The following is a 20,416-nucleotide window of genomic DNA, read 5'->3' as shown; positions in this document are numbered from 1 at the left end:
TGTTTTGACACAGTGGTTAGCAAACATCACATGTGCGCACAGATATTTCAGGTCGTCAAACTACTGCGTCTCACCAACGGCCCGTCGGATACGGTAACATTAGCAACTGCATCTGCATAATTTATGCAGTCTTTTTTTTATTTTTCCCAGCAGCTCTCGTTCCTCTTCCCTCCCCTCCTCCTCCCTGCAGAAGCCTTCATAGCAGGCAGCTTTTGCAATAAAAAAACGAAAGACGGAAAAAGTTCCCACAATGCCTTGTGCCTACGCTACCACAGCGGCGGCTATCTGGTTGCTACAGGTTGGTACTGTCGTTGGCCCGTCCCCTGGGATAGCCAAAGCCATCCATCCATCCCCCCCTCAAGAGCCACCCCAGACCCCCAGGACCCGGTCCCTCCCCAGCCCCCTCCCCGGCCTGCCTGCTTTCACCCTGTCTGATGTGGTCTGTCCCTCCTCTGGGGGAAACAGCAGGCGCTTCACTAAACAGCTAAAAAAAAACTTTATTTATAGGGTGCCCTTTTTACAGCTACAGCACAATGTGCTTAACAAGGGAAACAACACAGCAAGATTGAGGCAAGAGGTTGAGCAAACTAGTTATAAAACTCATACATAGTAGAATAGTAGTAGTCGTTTGGTAGTATTGTAGTATAGTAAAAAAAAAATATTACAGAGGCAAGTTTGATCCGAAGAAAGAGTTGAGGGTTGAGTGTGAAAATAAATATACTGGGGTAAAAAGGGTTTTAAACATGCACAAGACACAAGCTTCTGATTTCATGTTGGACCAAGACTACCTTCCCTATAGGAACCAGAAGGCGCCTCTCTCAATGGCTCCTGTGTGTTCACAGTAGTCGTGTTATTTTTTTTTGTTTTGTTTTTACGATTCCTGCGTTGCTCATAAATCGATGCATTGTTGAGCCACTCTGCGCAGCGCGTGCAGTCAAAGTCCTTTCTCCTTTCTCGCTTTTCTTTCTCTCTCTCCGCCCTGCAGATGGAAGGCATTGAAGCTCCATTATGGAGCTCCTGGAGGGGCTGTCCTCTGCCGTGAACTCCCTGGCACACTTTTAAAGGAGACTGGACCCTAATGTATTCAGACCCCATGATTCAGTGGCTTCAGCAGCCAAGCAGGGGCTCCCATCCCATCCCCCCAGTCTACTCACAGACACACACACACACACACACACACACACACACACACACACACACACACACACACACACACACACACACACACACACACACGCACACACACACACACACACACACACACACACACACACACACACTCACACAAACTACTTTTTCTCAGAAGGGAGGGTCCACACGGTTCTCTGAAACTTTTTCCTTGTTTAATTTTCTGGGACTGGCGGGAGACTTCAAAGAACACCGTGGAAAAATAAATAATTAAAAGCTAGGATCCAAAACGCAATAGACACACAGACAAATACACACAAATACGGCACAAACACACGCACACACAAACACACACACACACACATACAAAAACCCAACCACACACTAGTATTATTCAAGACGTCCAGTTACTCTTTGTGTTTCCTAAATAATACCACATTGGCCATGAGTTAGAAAGGCACTATTTGTTAAAGGCGTATTGTTTATAGAACCAGCAGGGCTGAGTAAACCTGTGTTAATATTTAGGGACAACACCCATAATAAGACATTAGCCTGTTTACAATCTGGCTACTGCGCTGCAACCTCAGGTCTGCCAACCCTGAGCCAAACAGGGTTTAGTGGTTTGGTGGATGTTGGTTATGCTACAGTACCTAAGTATAAGTCCACTGATATTTGTTGAGCACATATCAGGGTGAATAGGTCTGTCTGCCTGTCTGTCTGTCTGTCTGTCTGTCTGTCTGTCTGTCTGTCTGTCTGTCTGACTGGTATGTTGTTGTTCTCAGTGTGTCTTGAAATGGTTCCAGGGTGACTAACAAACTGTGCAAGATCTGCCATTATCATGCACGTTGCTGTCTGTTGTGCACATGCACACATGTGTGCATGTGCACAACAGACACCGACGTCAGAATTGGGTCACACACACACACACACACACACACACACACACACACACACACACACACACACACACACACACACACACTCTGTGGTGCGTGGCACACAGCAACTGCTGTGCATGCAATAAAAGGTTTTAGTGCTTTTGGTTTCCCTGTTGATCTTTGTTCATTCAGGTTCATGTTTTTTTATGAACGACTTCTGGGCCAATTATTCAAAATAGGTCCTAAGAACCAAACACACACTCACACAGATTCGTCCCACCCCTAACCAAATGTCTCAAAGCGCGATACATAAGTCGGTTGCTAACTTTAGGTATATCATTTAGTTAATCTTCATATGGTTAGAGGTAATTGGTAGATATTGTTAAACCACTACAGATAAAGAAGACAAAACATAGTCCCAACAGTTTTGCTGATGTCAGTGTAAAAGTGAATAATTCTGCCTTAAATGCTGAAAATGAGGGGTTAGATTGAAACGTCGTACAGGTTTATATACTATACTGTAAAGCGCAAACATTATCTCTACCTTGTAATTGCTGGGTAGCAATCAGGAAAAACTCTCTGAAAAGAGTTGACGGTATATTCTTCACCTACTGTTCATAAAGTACTTGCCTTAACTATTTAAACAAATATAGGGAAATTATTTTACAGGAAACTATTTCCACGGTTACTATTGATGTGATAACTATTATTATTAAGAGTATATTTAACTAGCTAAGCGATCAGCAAATATTATGAGAAAACATTAGCTTAAATGTAAACGAAATAATTAAGCTAATTCGCCCCCATTAAAGTATCAGGGATCTGATCACTCTCATTGATTTGAATGAGTTTGTTTAGCCTCTGAAGGGTCACACCCTAATCATTAGTGCTATGGGACATAACCGCCCCCTCCCCACCATTAGCACACCTTCTGTGGCCTGCTCCCCAAACCTCCCACTGGTTCACACACCTATATTGACATTGGCAAACCATTCTGTCTTCATAGCTTCCCTGGCTAGCTAGGGATAGGATGAAGGCCAGGTGTTTGGGTGCATTCCATAGAGCTGACGATATTGTAAATACTTATAGGGCTGCCCCTTTTCCCTCAGACGGAATGAGGGGCGTTCCTGTTAAGGCCACAAGTGAAAATGTCTCAGTATGTTGTATAGCTTGAACTGGTCATGAATTATGGATTTCCATTAATTGAAATACTAATTCAGTACAATCTATACCTAATTATATGCTTCAACAGGTTGAATAAAATGTCATCCTGTTTCTGTTTACACACATCTAGTGTGTTAACAGAAATGTTTGTTTTTCATTTTGTTGCTTTTTCCGAGACATTATCTTTTAGTCATACTTCTCCCATTTGTAGCTATATCTGTTCGTTTTGTGCTGTGCCCTGTGTATTCTGAGTCACAATTCCAATACGTATTTGGTTGAGTCAGAGTTCCTTTTTCACTGGAAACTAGCCACCCCACGCGTCAGCACAGCACCGCCCCTGTCATTAAGACAGAGGGATGGTAGTGATGGTACTCCCGGTGTTGGTCGCTTCCCAGAAGCAGTATGAAAACAAAACACTCATCATGTACATACAAATCCTAATGCAACATTATAGAGACTGATATCGTTCGTGGATTGAATGCAAGACACACACACAAAGAAACAATAAACGGTGTAGGAACCTGGCAGGAAGGCTTATTTTTTTTAAAGGGCTGTAGTTCTAGCTCGGAAGACAGGAAGCGTGGTGGGCAGTCTCCTTGTGTGTCATCGGGTAATTCACGAGCTCCAAGGGTCTGAGCGTACTGTGGGAGGTTACCTCTGGGTGCTAATCATTACTAACCAATCACAGATCGGTTGGTAACAGCGAGCGCAGATCCACTGCACGTCCAAATCCTCTGATTGGCTGATAACGGAGGAAGGCACCGCCCCCCTCGTACTTCCGGACCCTGGGCAAGCGCTGCCCTCCTCGCGCTGCAGCCAGTGTTGCCAGATCGGTCGGGAAATCTGTCCCAATCTGGCAACACTGTCACCGCCCTCTCGTACGCCCAGACCCTGGGCTTGGAGCTGCCCGCCTTGTGTCACCGCCCCCCCTCGTACGTACGGACCCTGGGCTTGGAGCGGCCCACCTTGTGTCACCGCCTGCGTCAGACAAGACGCCAGGAGGGAGTTTTCCACTGACGGAAAAGGCAGCGCTTCTCGACAGTCTGCCACAGACAAGGGGAGCGCCTCGGCTGGTACGGTGCTGTGCGTGTACAGCAGCGAGACAAAAGCCAATTGCGGTCCATACGAGGAATACACACAGCGCTATTTGGCCATTTGGATACCATACCACTCAGTCGTCGATACCACTATTATCGCTCCAACATTTCTGGTTTCACTGATGGTGATTGGATACGCGAATTCGTGGTGAGTAGAGATACAGTTTGTTATTAGATATTCCGGACAACACACACAATTAATGCCTTCAACCTCGGGGGGTGGGGGGTAGAGGAGCCAAATAGTTTGCGTGGTCTTTCTCTGTGTGTCACTGCGGAGAGGACAAGAAAACTAGATAAAATGCAATGTTGCTAGAAGTCCGAGTCTGGTTGGTACATTGACACATGTTCGGCTCATGATTGATTGTTCTGGGTGAGTCGTTTCACTGATGGGTTCTTATGCTACTTCTTGGACACAAAACAGGAGTGCTCATTAGATTTTCATTTGTGATTTTTTTATTTTAATAAAGGCTACTATTTATAACGGATATATTTTATTTAAAAAAAAGCGTTTGCCAAAGCTTTCAATTTAAGAAGGCTTTTTTTTACGGTCACGCACAGGTGATTTATTACGGGCTATAATTTGCTGCTGTCGTATTTGCTAATCACTGATTGGTTCAGTGTTCAGCCGATGTCCATCTGATCAATACACTCTCATAATGTTGGAAACTTCATTGGTGGGTAATGACTCGGCTTACGTGATGCTGTGAAATACAGGAGATGTGCGATTGTTCATGTTTCAAATGTTAATGGTGGTGGTGGCTGTGGTGTTGGTGGTGTGTGTGTGTGTGTGTGTGTGTGTGTGGGGGGGGTGCTTTTGTGTATTGAGTCCATTGAATCTTGGTTCACCTCGCTGGTGTTGCGCCCTGTTGTAACTCGAGCGACTCCTGAAGGCACTACATCTCAACACACGCACACACACGCACACACACACACGGCACACAAAGAGTGTTGTCATTAGGATCATCATTAATCACGAGGAATGATCGGGGGGACGGAGAACATTTTCGCTGATTACATATTTTTGTAGGTGACAAATTAGTTGGACTGAGTGTATTAGTGATATAGACGGGCGGGGGGAGAGATATCAACAATTTGCCTCGGACTGCAATATTGATGAGTCGGAGGAGGTAGGACTACTGGAATGTGGTTGCGGAATGCATTTGACTTTTGCATTTACACTATTGTTATAGTTTCGTTTCTAGTGAACAAGGCGTTTTCATCAGGTCCATAAACTATGCCTTGCTATTATATTTTCATTTTTTTTTTTTTTTTCAAACCCCACAATTCATGCATGTCGTAAACTTTGTTTTTAGGTTAAAGACCTGCCCATTACAAAATAACCTTATTCTTGTTTATTTTTCTCATTTCAATAAGTGTCATTAAATTCAACAAGGTGAGGTGCTTTTGGTGGGTTACTCTTACAGACTATTCATAAATCAGCCAAATCCTCGTCTGACAGCCACTCCAGTGATTTCATGGTCTCTAGCGCGACCTCACTCGGATCATTTCTGGAATTGTCTTTTCCGGAATTTCGCGACGGGAACAGAATGATCCTTTGTTTACAGAAGGATCATGTAATGATTATTTTTCTTGTTATGTTGTCTTATTATGAATTAAAAATGTCAAATGCTTTACTTAAAATACATCTACATTAGCAGATCTGATCATGTATCGTTGAATAATAAGAGGGAGATGTGATTTTTGTGGCGGGTAAATCCACATGCTTTGTGTTTTATCTCTTCAGAAAACCTTTTGTGAAAAAACATCTTTGTTTAGAATCCGTGACAAATATAATTAGTGCCTTCAGGTTTTATTCAATGTGTTTAAAAAAAATCGGACAGGCTTTCATCTACTGTGGGGAAAAGCGCAGTTTTGTGCCTTTACCCACAGATGTCAGATGGGCTTCCTGTACCTTTCAGGACCTCAAGAAACGCACAAGTCATTGAGTGACAGTTGTCCCAGTGTTGGGTCGTGGGGTAGACGTCTCGGCGGCTGTTTGGGTCCTAAATCCAGTGTTACAGCCTCGGTAGGTCGGAGTTTGCCGGTACATGGTGAATTTGTTTTGATCGGGAGAGGTGGGGTGGGCGCTGGTTCTCAGGACCGTAGGACAGGGGGTGCCCCCCCCCCCCCCAACTCTGCTTTGTTAGTTCTCGGCTCCTCACATTCCAGACAACTTGTGCGGTTCCAGAAAAACACAAACACACGCACACACACACACAGCAACCTGTTCGGAGCTATATGACCTGTTTGCGAGTATAGTTAAACGTAATGGTGCACACTGCAAACAATTGGTTATCTATTTTAAGCAAATGGAGTGACGGCTACAGGTGTGTGTAAAACACCTGGTCCAACTCTTGTCCGGTCAGCCGAACAGATGATTGTGCGTGCGTGCGTGTGCGTGTGCGTGTGTGTGCGTGTGTGCGCGAGTGTGTGTGTGTGTGTGTGTGTGTGTGTGTGTGCTGCACAGCACACTCGACCACAATGCCTTCTGGGAGTAGTAGTTCTCCTCCTCCACATCTGGGATGGATGGAGCACTGTATTACAGGCCGTGCGGTGCTGCCAACAGGGCATTCCTGCGGCTCACAGACATGACATTATTTATTTTCTTCTAGTACTAGGGTCTCTCTGCCTTTTCTCTTCCCACTGCGTGTGTGCGTCTCTCGGTCGGTCTCTGGGTGTTTATCCGTCTCTCAATGTGTGTGTGTATGTGTGCATGGTTCCCTCCTTGGTGAGAACAACAGACTCATGGAGCAGGTCCTGAGGGTGCCCCCCCATCCCACCACACACTCGGTTCGGTCTGGTGGTGAAACAGACCCTCGGGGCTGTGGTGCATGCTGGGAGTTCCTCAGTACTCTCGCTGTCGGCCGTGCGCCGATCAATTTTACCGCCGGTGGAACGACCTGGCATCAGGATCGAGAGCGTTACCGTGGTGCCCGGAGGGCGCCTGCGTGTCCAGGCACACACACACACGCCTCGACACGCGCATGCAGGCAGACGCGCACATGCAGGCAGACGTGCACATGCAGGCAGACACACACATGCAGGCAGACACACACACAGATGGCACACGTACACGCCAAAGAAGACAACGCCATTATCACCTCTTTTATGAGCACTCGAGTCAATCCCGCCGAGTTCCCCCCCCCCCCCCCCCCGTGCTCTGGGCTCCGGCTGACGGAGGGTTGGGCGGTCTCGCGTCACATGGCTCGTGGCTTGTGGGGGCAAACTAGGCCAAAGCTCGGCATATTATTTTTTTTTCTTTCTCGCTGGACAAATGTCTCTCTATGATGGGCTTTAACGACGGGCTGGGAGCGGCCAACACTACAGTGGCGTTGAACCGGTGGCTGGCTGCGCCGCCGCCGCCGCCGCGCTGGAGGCCAGAGCGCTCGACCGGGGTGAAACCCGAGCCCTCTGTTTATGAATGATTGTGCAACGGCTCACCTGCAGCCTCGGGGAGTGTGCGGCATTGAGGCCGGGGCCTTTTAACTCGGCGTGCCTTTTCCCAGCGACTCACCCTGCGCAGGAACTCACTGATGTCTTTGTGCGGCCCAAGCTGACACATTCATAGCAATTTAATAGCAAGTCTTCCGATCAACTATTACGAGGCGTCACATGACGCTTTTGATCCAAAGTGCCCTGCAGTGAATTATTTTGGATGCGCGTCATTAAGGAGCAGGGAGGACAAAGGCGACTGACTCATGGAGGCCCTACAGGTAGACAGCTGTGGACATTGGGGATTTAACCGACAACCGTTGTATCCAGCCTGGGAGTCAAAGTACAGGGAACCACGACACTACCCTGCTGCCCGAACAACTGGTTCATCTGGGGGGGGGGGGGGGGGAGAAACAAACAAACAAACAAACAAACAAACCAATCAGGATTCGAGAGGATCACACATGAACCGGCCTCTTGTCAGACGTAGCGAGGCGGCTCCGCGACGCCGGCGTGGCTGGCGAGACGGACCGGAGTCTGACCCGCGTGGCGGACCCGGTTGCCAGGGGCCCGTCGCCGGGGGACAAGAGGCTGGGGAGCACCTCCCCGGAATCCTCCCTTTATCCACCCGCCGCCCGCCGCTTGATGGAATGACACGGATGCATAATTTAGTGCCCGGGGAAAACAGTGTAGCGTTCTTCCTTTCTTTCTTCACTGTGGCAGCCGCTGCATCTCTCTCCACTTCCTCTTCTCCACCCCGCTCCCTCCAGCAGCTCCTCCTCCACCCATCTGTCCGTCTGTCTGTCTGTCTGTCTGTCTGTCTCCTCACTTGTACGCCTTCTCCCCCTCCCCATCTCATTACCTCTCTCGGCCGCTCTTTCTTCACGGCTCTCTACCTCCGTTTCTTCTCCTCATGTTCCATCTTTCTTCTCCTTCTGCCCTTTGTTTAGCTCTTCTCTGTAAATGGGCTCCGTCTCATGTTGGGCGGCTGGGGGTCCGAGGGTCCCCTCCCCTCCCCGGCAGGGGTCTATGGGTGCTGGAGGGGGATGGGGGACAGCCAGGGGTGGGTGTCTGAGAGGAGAGGCTGCAGACTTGACGACTACCTCCCCCTCTTTTTTTTTTCTTTTTTTTTGTTGCCAGGATTAACCACCGCCATTGCTTCTGCCCGTTGAACAGGATTAACAAATCAATGTGTCAGGTGAACTGCAGTCAGGAGACAATGACCCACTTCTGACAGTGCTGTCTCTGACACTCTCTCTCTGTCTCTGTCTCCCCTCCCTCTCTGTCTCTCTCTCTCTCTCTCCCCCTCTGCCTCTCTCTGTCTCTTTCCCTTCTGCCTCACTGCAGCTTTTAATTAAAAAGACTTTGCCTAGCTGGCTCTCTGTGCTCCTCAGGGGACGCCTCACCTCTTTTATTTTTTCACTATCCTTTTTTTTTTTTTTGGAGGGATGTAAAGGAATACAAGGTGATGTGTTTGGGGGGGGGGGGGGGGGGCATTATTCTTTTAGACCACATGTGGGTTTATTTTTTTATGGCAAGGACGCAGCACGCAACAGATGCGGGCTCCAGGTGTGTGTGTGTGTGTGTGTGTGTGTGTGTGTGTGTGTGTGTGTGTGTGTGTGTGTGTGTGTGTGTGTGTGTGTGTGTGTGTGTGTGTGTGTGTGTGTGTGTGTGTGTGTGTGTGTGTGTGTACAGCTGAGCCGGCCATTAGACGATTAGCTGTGGGGTTCAGGTGAGGCGAGGGACAAAGATTTGGCGGCTATTGTTTCCGTCTGCAGAACCTGCACACGCCTCAACCCTCTCCGGGCGATGGCACGGCTGAAAGTATCCATTTTGTTGACTGTACTAGAGCAGGCAAAGTAGCTTGACCTCACTCAAGGTGAATCATCCATCATACACGCGCTAGCAAGGTATGAGGGAGGAGGAGGGCTAGGGAACATCTCGTCCTGTAACCATCATTTGCGGACGTTCTCCTGTACTGTCATCGCTGCTTGTGTATAGGTGTCAGCCTTCTTGCCCTTCTCCCTCGCTTGCTCACTCTCGCTCTCCCTTCTCCCTCTCTCTCCCTTCTCCCTCTCTCTCCCCACGATATCTGTCAAAGAAGGGCCTTGTCTTGCATAATCACTCCTTGTTCCCGTGTAGAATATGACCCCCTGTTTTTATTCTGCTTCTCTTTAACTGAACTGACACTCGCATAACAGCCTGATAAAGCAAACCATGCATGCAGGTCTATCATGGAGTTAAAGGGCCTTGAAGCCGACAGAGAGACCTCCGGGCTCAACAAACCTTCCTGCTTGGCTCCTTATCTGGAGATGTGAAGGGGAAAGTGGAACTTGGATAGCCTGGTGAAATGTACCTTTTTTTTTTTACAGGAACTTTTCTTGGCTTTGTTTCTGTTGGATGTTAACCTCTGTCAACGTGCGCAAACCCATCGGTCAAAAATTCATATTTTTCATTGGAGCATGTGAAATCAAGCCTATTTCCATATTTCTTAGTCGAAATAGATGACTTTAGTTTCCAAAGGGGAATTGCCCAATCCTCCCAGACCAGTGGAACTCCCTGGGAACAGAACATGTTGTTAACTGGCTGCGTCGACCACTCGCATCACACCACTGACGTCAGAGCTCAGCTGCCATTCGATCGACGGTAAACACGTCTGGTTCTGCTTTAAATTCTACTTCCAAAACACCCCTTACATCACCGAAGGCAGCCTGCTGCCGGTCTGTTCTGCCTTCTACCCTTGTGTCCTTCTTTCCTTGACTTCAATTTTTTACTCCTACCTGTTTCCTGCCTATCCTCCTTTCCCCTACTCCCCGTTCTGTCCCTCCGCCCCTCTCTGTTCCTCCTCCTCCTCCCTTCTGTCCCTCTCTGTCCTTGCTCTGTCTAGTGTGTCAGAGACAGTGTGGATGACCTGTCTGCCCTTTAACAGTCACAACTCCCTCTCGCTGCTTACCAGATGTACGCGTGACGATAATGAGTGTATTCTCCCGCTCTCCCTCTCTCGATGTGTCACAGCCCCCTAGTGCCACGCAAAGTTTACACGCACACGTTAAAACGATGAATCAGATCCACGGTACACGTTCCTCACGTCCTCCCTCAGTTTGATTTCTCGTTTGGTTTTTCCTTTCCAAAACATAAACTCCAGTTTGTGTAAGAGATTATAAATCAAGATTGGAAGATTCCCCCCCCCCCCCGCTCGCTCAAAGAATTGATTGTTTGCATGAAACGGCATCGCCCGCATTGGGGATAGGGAGGCATTACGTAAACTAAAAACAAACCAAAGATGTGTGTGTGTGTGTGTGTGTGTGTGTGTGTGTGTGTGTGTGTGTGTGTGTGTGTGTGTGTACTATGAGGGAGCCCGTGTGAAACCTGCCCACAACGGGAGCAATGAAAAACAAACGACCGTGAATCCGACCCCACAGGCTGCATGTTTCAGAGACTGGTGGGGGTATTTGTGGTCTAAAATGAAACGTCTCGGTCTCTTCCTTCCTGCTTCCCGTCTCCCGTCTCTGATCAATGGATCTGCACAGATGATGAGATTTTGGAGTGGGTGAAGGGTCCAGTAATTGTTGACTCGTGCGAATGGGCTTGATTGATTGCTTCCTGTGCCATGTCTCTCACTCGCTCTCTCTCCCTTTCCGTCTCGCTGTATGTCTCTCTTGATCTCTCTCCCCTGTTTTCTCTCTCTCCCTCTCTCAGAGCACATGACTGGCTGTCTTCTTACATGAGCAGCAGACCATTCAGTTCGGATGGAAGGCTCCAGTTGTTATTGGGCCGTGTACATAGATTGGGATTTTTTTTTTTCTGTGTTGAAATTCTGGTATTTTCTTGAAATGAAAGGGTGCATTTTAGAAAAGCCATTGCTGAATTGATCTCAAATAATAAATAATAGATTTAACTTACTCAATCCACATATTTGCATCTCTGACTGTAGCCAGACGCTAGTAATTTAAAGGAATCTGTCCTAACGAAAAACTCAATTTCTTCTCCTACAGACTCTCCACGCAGGCGCCATGAGTGGGCTACTCAAGAGGAAGTATGAGGAGGTGGACGAGGACCGGAGCTACTCCTCGCCCTCCTCCCTCTCCTCCTCGGCCTACTCGGGTTGGGACTCGGAGGGCGAGAGCTGCTACTCGGACACGCTGGACTCCACCCCCAGCAACCCCGGCTCCCCGGCCAGCAGCTTCAGCAGTGAGTACCCGCCATGCGCCCTGTTCGTACGCCGAGCCCCTCACAACGCGCTCCCGGACGCCTGTGCGGCGGCGTGGCTCGCCCACCAGTCGCCTCGCTTCCTTTTCCCACCGCCTCTTAATTGGTTTGGTTGGGTGGGGCGGGGGCGGGTGGGGGATTGTTTCTGATTGGCTGTTTTACTTGGAGGTCCCGGTCATCCGGAGAGGAAACCAAACTGGGGCCCCGGAAGCGATTGGCGCTGTCGGAGTACATCTCGCTGGCGGTGGAGGAGGGGGGGGGGGGGGGGGGGTGATGGGGAGGAGAGGCCACTGGAGAGGCTCACAGAACAGTAAGGCAGGGTGCCAGCCAGGGGGAAAGGGGTGGCAGGGTGCCAGATGCTGAGGGGGGGGGGGAAACACACAGCGCCTTGTCTGGGGGCCCTGGGTGCAGCTCCATTCAGCCCAGGTGCTGAATGAGACAGCCGTGGTGGTGGGTGGGGTGGAACGGAGGGGGATGTGTTGGAGAGGAGAGGGGGAGGAGGAGGGTGCTGCATGCAGGAACGCATTGAAGAGAGTCCATTGTCGGGGAAGTGTTTTAATCCCGAGTGTTTGTGTTGGATCAGAGAGCTGTCGGGCTTACTGCTGGGGTCCAGAAGAACGCCAGCGGGAAGGAGAGATTGGAGAAAATGGGAGGGAGAGCGAGAGAGTAATTTGTCTCTTGCCTCTTGCAGGTGTCATAAGCATGGGGACACTTGATGGATGTTGGCCTGAGATTGTTTAGCTCATGTGTATCGCCGGCACGTGCCAGAGTGCGTAGACTGGGAGTAAAAGACACTTGCTGGCAACCTGAGTGCACTCACTGGTCTCCGGCCTGCCTCCGAGAGGCAATGGGCTTTTGTTTTGGTTTCACCTGGTTGCTGGCTATATTTAAGTCTCAATTTGCATTAGGGGCAGTTTTTTGTTTTTTGCTTTGGCTAATGGCTACAACCTCTTATTATATGCCAAAGATATCCTGCTGCCATCTCCGCCTGTTTTTCCACCATTAAACAGGTTTTAGTTATTTTCCATAATGTTTTGTTCCTGTGACTTTGGAACACATTTCGTCACAGGACGGCTCCTGCCGCAGAAGACGAGTAGCCAGAGAATGACTCCCCCAGTAATCTAATCTAATTCACAACACATGGGGGGAAGGCTTGATCCATCTCTGTTTACACATGATAAGCATCGCTGTGTTGGCATCTCAATGAGAGGAAGAATAATAGCCACGCATGACCTTAAAAGAATAATGTTGTGTGTTCCTGTGCATAGGAAGTGGACTTAACAGTTTAAAATGACCAAAGCTCTTGAGCTTGTTCCCACATATGGTTGCACTTTGATGCCCATATGGTTTATTGTATGTAGGAAAGAAGGGGGGGAAAAAGCGGCCTGTCTCTATGGGGCCTGAATGATTTTTGCAGAAGAAAGACCTTTTGACTCCTGCCAGCGACTAGCGGTCTGGCCGCGCAGTCGGTGCTGTCGCAGAGCAGAGAGATTGTTGTGGGTAGCTTTTATCCCGATCCTGAGAACTATGCAGTCTTGGCCCTTTGTCCAACTCCCTCCCCTCATCCTCCCCCATTCCCATCCTCCCATCCTCCCTCCTCTCCCTCCCCCCTGTCCCTTTCCGGAAGCCTCCAACATTGAGTTTTGTGATCCTGGCGGATCGCCTCCTCTGCTCTTCTTGGCAGGCGGCGGGGGGAAATTCCTGGGCGGGGTGGCTGCTTGTCACACGGGAGCACATGTGTGAACAAAAAAAACGCAGCCACCCCGCATTCTGGACAGCCATGTAGCTTCGCCTTCCCACTCTTGGACGCAGGGCGTGTCAAGGGAGCACTGTTTGTGCCGTCCCCTAACTGGGTACACAATAAGAACTGGACGGGATGGAGTCGGATAGACGCCTCCTTGTTCACTGGGTCAGCACCGTGCATTAAACGAGGGAGTGCTCCTTCTAGTGGCACCAAAGGGAACATTTGAAGGCGTCGACAGTCTCTGGCCTTAATGGGAACCAGCAGAAAAAGGAAAGTCTAGTGACGAGGGTGTCAACTCCCAGGGGAAAGGCTCTGGGGTTTGAACCCCAATGTCTGCAATCTGTAGGCATCCTTGAGAAAGACGCTGACCTCTAATTTGCCCATGAATGATGTATATTTGAAAGGAGAAATCCCTTGTATGCTTTGAATAAGTCCCGACTGCAGCCGTTTGCCCGCCCCTTGACCTCCTGCTCTCCTCCCGTCCACAGCCACGTCGATCCTGAAGAAGGCCAAGCGGGCGCGGCGGGGAAACGTCACCTTCGACCAGGTGACGGTCTTCTTCTTCCCGCGGTGCCAGGGCTTCACCAGCGTGCCGAGCCGCGGGGGCTGCTCGCTGGGCATGGTGCAGCGCCACTGCGACCTGCGCACCTACACGCTGGCCGAGTTCGCCGTGGAGCAGAGGCTGCTGAGGCGGGAGAAGGCGCTAGACCGCCTCCGCGAGGAGAAGCTGGAGGCGCTGAGGCAGAAGGTGAGTCCTGCGCCGCCGAGCCATCCCGGGGAAAGGCCACCAAGCCTCGTCCCCTTCTTGATGTAAATTCTCTCTCCCTTCCACATCTTACATCACTGTTCCAGAATATTCTTCATAGTTCCACACCGGCACTAGAGTTTCCATTCAGCTGCTGAGACCCCAGAGGAAGCCTGAGTTGACCGTGTTCTTCCATTTTTTAACAGCTGACCAAGAACGGCACGCAGGACTGCGAGGCGGCCGAGCGTCTGACGGTGGACGACGTGCCCGAGGAGGAGCTGGACCTGAGCGGGGCCGGCCCGGACGCGGGCTCCTTCCTCCACCCGTACGCCTCCAAGCAGCGCCACACGCTCCTCAAGGCGGCCGGCGTCAAGAAGATCGACAAGGAGGAGAAACGGCAGCTGCACGAGCTGCGCCTGTCCCGGGAGAACTGCGGCTGTGACTGCCAGGGCTTCTGCGAGCCCGAGACGTGCGGCTGCAGCCTGGCTGGCATCAAGTGTCAGGTACGAGGAGCCACAGCCACCGCCGCCTACCTGGCGGGGAGCACTGATTCTCCCAGCGGGGCTATTACCCCGCGCAGATGATGTGGTTATGCACGTCTGGATTCAAAAGGTGTCCCGTAACGACGAGACTCGTGTGTGATATTCCAATCCCCCGATCACTGACATGTTTTGTCGTCCCTCCTCAGATGGATCATTCCTCCTTCCCCTGCGGCTGCACCAAGGACGGCTGTGGGAACATGGAGGGCCGCATTGAGTTCAACTCCACCCGCGTGCAGACGCACTACATCCACACCATCATGAAGCTAGAGCTGGAGAAGAAGCTGGAGGAGCACTCGGGCACCGAGGAGGACGAGGAGGAGGTGTCCACGGAGCACCTGGCCGCGGCGGCGACGGGCTGCCCCGCCTACCCCGGCCACTCGGAGAACAGCTGCAGCAGCGACATGACGGACTCGTCAGAGTCGTCGTCGGCCCACTGCGAGGGGCCGCGGGGGTCCGGAGACTGCCAGTATCAGGTGTCCCTGGACATGGACGACCGGGGCCTGAGCCACATCCTCAGCTTCAGCGACCAGGACCACGACACCTGCTGCTGGAGGAGCAGCAAGGTGCCGGGGGAGGAAGAGGAGGAGGAGGAGGACGAGGAGGACGTTGTCGGTAATGACCGGCAGCAGCGGCGGCGGAGGCAGCAGCAGCCGTTCGGTGGCGGCGCCGACTCGCCCGTCGCCCACAGCGGCGGGCTGATGTACTCGGCGGACGACTACACAGACAATCAGGCCAAGGCCATCTCGGAACTGTTGGACGAGAACGCCAACCAGGGCAACGCGCTGTTCCACAGCGGCAGCGTGCCGCGCACGCCCTCGCCGTCGTTCGACCGCTCGGCCGACTACGACATGGACCTCAGCCTCTCCTCGGAGTCGGACCTGGAGTTCCTGGACGGCTTCCCGTGCCTGGGGCCCAGCTCGCTGTACAACTCCCTGAAGGAGTACGAGAACATGGACAACTTCTTTCAGTTTCAGTTGCCTAGCTACCCCAGTCTCCCGCAGGCCAGCGACCCCGGGACCAGCCTCCTGGAGTCCCTGATCGGCCTCTCGGAATCCGTCCCCGAACCTCCCGCCACTTTTACGGACAATCAACTGTTGGAAGAAGCCATGAAGCTGTCTGTGATGGAGTCTGTGAAGGTTTAACCAACAGGGAAGAGAAACTTGATGTCTGACGGCCTGAAGAAAAAAAATAATGGAGTTAGGGGGGACTGTACATGCACATACGATGTCGATGTAAACGTTACTTTATGTTGGTGGAAGCTGTGATGTTCCCCCTCTTGCCTGAATAATGTTTTGATTCCAGACTTGCCTTCTAAATGTAAGCAAAGCAGTGGAGAGCCGATCGCTGTGTGGAATGGCAGCTAGTGTTTCAGTGAAGAGTGAAAAACAAAAGAACACAACGCTCAATTTGACCAGCTTACCTGAGCCTTTGTAAAATAATTAACAATGATCGCTTTCAATTCCTATGGAAGCTTCTTATTTCACCAAACAACCATCCCAAAAATGTTAAGTAAGAAGGCATCAACCTTACTGGGACGAGGTTGGGGGGACGTTGATACGGCCGAATGTGCACCTCAGGGACCTTTTTCTAGATTTCAGAGGCAATGTACGATCACCCTTGCAGCGGTGGGTATGGTAATTGCCTTTTTGAATAGAAGTCACCAGTTAAACGACACCCTAGTCCGAACGGCCACCACCCTTATTTGGGCTCCGTAACTTGGTGCCATGATCCAGTGGGACATGCCCAATCCATTGAATCCACAGGACAGATGTTTTTGTCTCCCCCCTCCCACACCCACACACACACACAATTGACTCCTAAGAAACCTGTACGGTACAGAGATCCCTCCTGAAAAGCTCCTAAATCCGCACTTTACATGAAAAATAGTTCTGTATGAAAAACTTAAAGGCAGCATTTGGGTCATGTGGTCAAGAAATGCTAAATTCAGGAGCTAATTTATAACTTGGGTCATTCGACAAATTATAAAGAGGAAACGACGGTAGAGGCTGTAACTATGAATATCTTTTTCTCCTTTTTAAGTTATTATTTTCTCCTTTTTATGATTTCATTCTATTTATTTCCGATCAAAAGCCTAAACCTTTCATCCAAGCAGCACTGTGGTTCTGATATGTCACCTCCGAGTGCGATCTCTCTTGCCTTCTTTGTTTCCCCCGCTCCCCCCCAATACCACGGGGGGATACGGGGTTCAGAGGCCATCCGAAATAAGTATTTAATATCTATTCTGTTATTACCTTATTTTTTCCATTTTTTTTAATTGGTAACTTATTACGTCATTTATTTTATCGGCTTTAGTAATTTAATTGAATAGGATTTTTGGCAATAATAAGGGGGTTGTTCTTATTGTTAATGAGAGGTTTACGGGGTGGTCTTATCAGCAAGACATGTCCACTACTGGCACAGTGCTTCCTCTTGGACTGAGTACTGTGGAATCCCCCACCCCTGCACTCATTTTGCTGATTTGCTAAATTATGGGCCATTTATATTGCTGCCTAAATGTAACATTAGAAAAAATTACACTAATATTTTGTACAACTAATTTATGTAGTTCGACAACAGAATTCTAATCACTGATAAATTGATTATTTTATTAACAAAGTGAAAACAAGGAGTAATTTTCAATCTTAGGAAAGAAAAAGAATGACCTTTGTAATATATGAAATTATAGAGAAATGTATTGTACCTTAAGGCAGTCGCTGTCTAACATTCTTCGAGTATTTTTCATTGCCATCTTTAATGGTGAAGTATCCTTGGAAAAGAAAAATGCCACTGAAACTCAATGAATTGCGAAGATCAATTTGATTGTACTCCTAATTTTCTTGGGAAGACGGTGACTTGGCTCACAGTTAACTTGTAAATGGAACATTGAAATCAGCTTGTTGTTTTTGTTTTTTATTTAAGATAAAAACTGCATATATTATACATTTTTTATCAAAAAACACAAAAGGACCCCGAAACAAACGGTTTCCAACAGCAGGACCTTTCTAAAAGGTGACTCGGCTTTGACGGGCCACTAGGGGGAATTGTTGTACATACCTGTCGGCCCCCTTTCTACAACCGTTTCTACAGTCCCCCTGGACCCTTTAGGAGTCGTGCATGCAGCTCCCATTTGTTAAAAGTTATTCCGAGTTATTGTATACTTTTTTTGAAAACGTGCAAAGTGCACATTGGAATTGTATTACTCACTATTTGCCTTTTTTTCTTATTTTTACATTTTGAAATCCTCCTGATGTAAGTTCTTAATGCCATGAAGAGGGCACTGCATTTTTTTTGCAAGTAAACGTTTTTGTCTTGTATAAATAAACAACATGACAACTTTCATGGATACATGGCAGCAGTTGGTATTGATGTATTGTATTACACTATTTTTAATTATTTTTCAAAGAACGTGTCTTATTTTTTGCTTTTGTGTTGTACATATTTCAGCTTGAATGGTACGACGGAGCAAAGCCAGCTGCTTATTTTTACATATTCACTCTTTAACCTGCCATTCAAAAACTTCTTTCATCCAAGCCATTTTGACAGCTTGTCCCTCCAAATAAAAAAAAAGTTTCTTAATTTCTTGATTCTGTGTCTTTTATGTTTTTCGTTGCCTTAGAGTTCCTCTTGTACTTTTTAAAAATACTTTCAGATTAATTTGTTGGTTTTCATTAAGTTGAAATGCTAATCTATTCAAGTTTTAAAAACGATTAAAGGACAAATGGTGGAATAAACCTTATCAAAACTAGAGGGGTGGACGTTCGGTAATGTATCATGTCGATGTTCATCTGGGACCATCTATGATCAGATTATCATTATTAGGGTCAGTTAATATATCAAAAGTATGTGCTTGAAAAAGTAAAAATCTAGCCTTGGTGCAGAGGAATCCTTGATGTCCTGTTTTATTTATAAACAGACGGCGACCTTCCCTGGGTCGACCCAATCACAATCTTCTATGGGGCGGCTTTGCAGCGTTGAGGAATTTTCCTTAATAACTAAGATCGCTGCCGCTTATGGGTCCATTGCGCTGATTGATTGTAGGTATATCCAAGTGCATCGAGAGCCATTTTGGCCTGCATCTGTTGATAATGCACTTTGGAAATCAAAATTGTCCTGATATGAGAGGTTCTAGACTAATTAACGAATTGGTCTCAGATGTCCGGCTATAAATAACCCTAAAACTGACTTGATTGCAATCCTGGCAAGTGTGTCCCAAGGTATTAAGTCAATCCCCAATGGCTAAACGACACAAATCTTACAAGATTCTTGTGCTTCCCTCTTACGGGACACATTTTAAGTTAAATGTATTGAGTTAAATTGCATTGAAATTAAATGTAGCATTTGACACCTTTTGATCAAAAATGTATAGCAGCTATATTCACAAAGCTTAATTTTAAGCAGTTTAAATGGAAACATCTTAATTTTAGGATCTTAAATTCAAACAGCTTGAACTTCTAAGCAGCTTTATATTAAGCACCTTGATTGCAATCATCTTCAATTCATGCAGCTGGATATTTAAGATACTAAATGTGTAGAAGCTTCAATTACATCAGTTGGGTAATCTGTCCTGTAGTTTGAGTATCTTAATTTTGAGCATGGCGTACATCAGATATCTCAACAAATTGTAGGTTTTATGTGATACAAAGCAGAACAGGTAGAAGTTGGCACTTAATTTCACTGTGTGTGTGTGTGTGTGTGTGTGTGTGTGTGTGTGTGTGTGTGTGTGTGTGTGTGTGTGTGTGTGCGTGTGATGGAACGTCTTAAATTGACTGTCTCTGTTTACATGAACTAACATTATACCCCTGAGCATAGTAGTTCCAATCAAGTAACCTGATTGGTCAACCAGACATTAAGAACCTGATCAAATGAGCTAAATAGCCAACCTTGCGTGCTCAAATAAAAAAAAATGCATGTGAAATAAGCAGACGTAGTAGCTAATAATATCTTATTGACAGCAACATTGAGTGAGCAACCCATTTTTGTGGTTCTAAAGGTGGTATTTATATCGATTGGGAATTCCCACGTCCTCTAATAGCTCAAGTTGGCTGGCGGTCACTAACCACAGGGACTTGTAAGTGTCTCCATTGCTAGCTCACTACTAAGGTCTACCCTACTGGCAGGAGTAGTAAACTACCATGGCATTGCATTTATTTACAGATGTAGATCAGTAAATAATTCCATTATTGACCCAATTGTGGCAAAAATATAATTTATGGTCGGTTGTTGGTAAACAAGGAGGACCCAAGTTTTTTCAAAACCTTCAAGATTTTCAAACCCTTCAAAATCAATATCTATATCTTGTGGATCAGACCTGTCTATCTTTTGTCTGATGGGGCGGAGGGGCTGATTGTTTCAATATCATCCCACTGCAGACGCAAATGCGCGTTCTCGTGTGGTGGGGGTTCCCGTTTACGCAGACTGGAACGCCCCCTTCTTATTCTTCGTTGCCTTTCTCGCTGAACTGTATTAAAATGTCAAAG

At 48.1% G+C, this 20,416-nt stretch overlaps 1 protein-coding gene across 1 annotated transcript; it reads left to right on the top strand.

Moving 5' to 3' along the window:
* The first annotated feature begins 4,195 nt into the window (after positions 1 to 4,195).
* On the top strand, positions 4,196 to 18,523 carry csrnp1b (cysteine-serine-rich nuclear protein 1b). Its single transcript, XM_060045877.1, has 5 exons — positions 4,196 to 4,415; positions 11,695 to 11,890; positions 14,141 to 14,400; positions 14,604 to 14,900; positions 15,086 to 18,523. The coding sequence occupies exons 2-5, from the start codon at positions 11,713 to 11,715 to the stop codon at positions 16,079 to 16,081; spliced, it is 1,731 nt and encodes a 576-aa protein (XP_059901860.1). The 5' UTR covers positions 4,196 to 4,415; positions 11,695 to 11,712; the 3' UTR covers positions 16,082 to 18,523.
* Positions 18,524 to 20,416: the final 1,893 nt, after the last annotated feature.

This window comes from Gadus macrocephalus, chromosome 23, assembly GCF_031168955.1.
Source record: "Gadus macrocephalus chromosome 23, ASM3116895v1".
Taxonomy (NCBI): domain Eukaryota; kingdom Metazoa; phylum Chordata; class Actinopteri; order Gadiformes; family Gadidae; genus Gadus; species Gadus macrocephalus.
The sequence above is the reverse complement of the archived record's forward strand: the minus strand, read 5'-3'. Positions and strand labels throughout refer to the sequence as shown.